Source organism: Cynoglossus semilaevis, chromosome 15 (assembly GCF_000523025.1).
Source record: "Cynoglossus semilaevis isolate Cse_v1.0 chromosome 15, Cse_v1.0, whole genome shotgun sequence".
Classification (NCBI taxonomy): Eukaryota; Metazoa; Chordata; class Actinopteri; order Pleuronectiformes; family Cynoglossidae; genus Cynoglossus; species Cynoglossus semilaevis.
The window spans coordinates 16,934,963-16,937,838 of record NC_024321.1 but is presented as its reverse complement, the minus strand read 5'-3'; the positions used below and the strand labels follow the sequence as shown (position 1 = coordinate 16,937,838).

At 45.2% G+C, this 2,876-nt stretch overlaps 1 protein-coding gene across 2 annotated transcripts in view; it reads left to right on the top strand.

The window, feature by feature from the left end:
• The first annotated feature begins 6 nt into the window (after positions 1–6).
• psd2 (pleckstrin and Sec7 domain containing 2) overlaps positions 7–2,876 on the top strand; it is a 17,590-nt gene continuing 14,720 nt past the window's right edge. For both annotated transcript variants that reach the window (XM_008327519.3, XM_017039593.2), the window contains exons 1-2: positions 7–78; positions 1,475–2,236. In XM_008327519.3, coding sequence (XP_008325741.1) covers positions 20–78; positions 1,475–2,236 — 821 coding nt within the window. In that variant the 5' untranslated portion in view covers positions 7–19. The remainder of the gene's footprint in view (positions 79–1,474; positions 2,237–2,876) is intronic.

Genomic DNA, 2,876 nt, shown 5'->3' with positions numbered 1-2,876 from the left:
GACAAGACCTGAAGAATGTATGACTTTAGAGGAGGAGGAGGAGGAGGAGGAGGCGCGGCCCTCTACGGCAGCTGAGAGGTGAGTTGATGATGTCACCGACATATAAACAATTAATACCACATATATTTGACATAGACTTTAGTCAAATAAATATATTTAGACCAGCGATCCCCAACCTTGTTGTTCCAAGGACTGGTCAGCTGGTACAGGACCCGACCGCGGACCGGAAGTGTCGCGCTGATCATCGAGCTTTTCAAAATAAAACGTTGTTTAGACTTTATTCTGTCAGTGTCGGAGACTGAAAAGGAGTCGTATTATTTTGAAATTTTAACTGATTAACTTAAGATAAAGAAATGACCAGATTCTCTGTGGCCCGGTGTTAATTGACACACGGACCACTACTGATTCCATGATCCGGGAGTTGAGAACCCTGGCTGTAGACTGTGTGTTCAGCCAGCGTTGTTCTCTCTCTCTCTCTGCGCTTTAGTCTTTAGTCAAATAAATATATGTAAACATCAGCGGATGGAAAACTACGATCTTAATCACAGGGCGGCTGTGGATTAATCACGATTAATTGTGATTAATCACTATACTCCACTAGTTGTCCTGAACAACTGACTCTCTGACACAGGCCGGGGCCGCGGACCTGAGGTTGAGCCTCCACAAACACGTGATGGGATTTTTAAGATCCAGGAGATTCAGTGAAACTGAAACCCTTTCCCACAGTGTGTGTAAATAACAACTCAGGACAGACCAATAGGAAATCTTAAATATATATATAAATATAAATAGTAATATAATACAGTCTGTGTATAAGCAGTACTAATACAGTGTTTTTGGTACGACGGAGTTTTTACTGGGTACCATGGGAGTGTATTATGGTCAGACCCACTGTGTTTATGTTTTCCACTGGTTCCTCCAGACTGGATTCTTCTAATGGTTCTTCTCTGTGTGGTTCTCTGGGACCTACTGTAATTAGTCCAATCTGCTGAAGCAGCGTTTCACAGAATGGAAAGGTCTGGGCTGACGGGAAAACAAATTTCATCTTATTTTTAAGGAACCAGAACCTCGAGGAGCCGAGTTTCTAACCCAGACGTGTGTGTGTGTGTGTGTTAAACCACAAACACACACATTTTTATAGGTTATTCTCTTTCGTCACCAGCAGGATTGGAGTCAAAAAGTTCTGAGACAAGTATTTACAGTATAGCCACCGTATATTTCTACATCAACGTCAATGTCCCAGCACACTCTCTTCTTCAGGGGTGTCCATTATAGAATTCTGGAGGATGACCTTTGACACCAGGTCACAAAAAAATACAGTTTCCTTTAAATGTTTTTTCTATTTTCTAGAGAGTTCTAGATCGTCGTTGAATAAAAACCAAACTGTCAGTGAACAGAGTTCTAGATCGTCATTGAATAAAAACCAAACTGTCAGTGAACGTCGTCTGTTGTTTCTCACTTCCTGTCGATACAGACTGGCCAATGGCATCAGTGGGACTGAAGACGAGGACGGGGCAGGTGAGGCCGACGAGGAAGGAGACGCAGATGAGACGCCGACACACGTGGACACTTTCAGCTCCAAGTTTGAAATCAACGTAGAACAGGCTGATACTGAAGTGGAGGAAGAGGAGGAGGAGGAGGAGGAGGAGAAAGACATCAGGGGAAACCAGGACACCTTCAGCTCTGCCTTCGAGCAAATTGTGGAGCAGGTTCAAGTTCATGAGGACGAGGAGGTGGAGGAGGAGGAGGACGAGGAGGCGCAGGGGAGAAGTAAGGTGGACAACAAGGACGGCTTCAGCTCCACGTTTGAGCGGATCGTGGAGTCGGCCCTGCTGAGGGGCGGGACCTGCTACAGCAGCCTGGACTCCCTGGACGTCCTGTCCCTCACGGACGAGACGGACAGCTGCGTCAGTTTTGACGCACCACTGACGCCGCTCATCCAACAGAGGGCGCTGTTACAGGGTCCCGAACCGCTGGAGCTGGAGCTGGCCACCGTAGAGGAGCAGGAAGGGGCCGAGGCTGGACTGGACGCCCCGGGCGCTGACCTCACTGCAGGGGATTGGCCTGTAGGTGGCGCTGCAGCTGTGGCTGGAGCCCAGTGTGGAGGGAGCCCCCTGAGGACCACCATACCAGGGAGCAGGTCAGAGTTCGTCCTGAGCCAGCCTGGACGCTGGGCCATCCCTAATGGATACCACACAGCGTCACCAGGAGGTGGCGCTATGATCAACTCCGTCAGGTAGGAAAAAAAAGTTGACTCCTGCAGTCGAATTAGCTGAGGTTTATGTTCACGGTTACTTTAAAATACATTTATCTACTAACATGTTTAACATCTACCATTACAGTATTATGAAAATATATATGTACATATATATATATAAATATATTTATATATTTTCGTCCTGATTCACACGAATGTTTTCATCACTGACTACAATCCGAGTCATTTACTGAGGGAGAAATGAGAAAAGAAAAGAACAAAAAAACTGTTGTGAAATATGACATTATTTCTGGTTGTCATTGTGTGACCTTGACTTCGCCAGCAGGTGGCGCGAATCCAGCTCTGAGCTGTGAATAGCTGTGAACCTCACCACCTCTGTGTCTCAATGTGTTGATGACAGTTATCACTAGATTCTTAATCATTTTACAAGGATAAATATGTATATATACACATTATAAATATACATTTATATATATTTGTACATATACAGAACATATGTGTATAAATGTACATATATATAAATATATATAGACATATATACCTCTGATGACGTCAGCACCAAGGAGACAAACGTGGCTCTGTAGGTGCAGATCCACGTCGTTTGAACGACATCTGTCTACAATCTATGGGTTTTGTTTTGCAGCACTGCCCCCCCCTC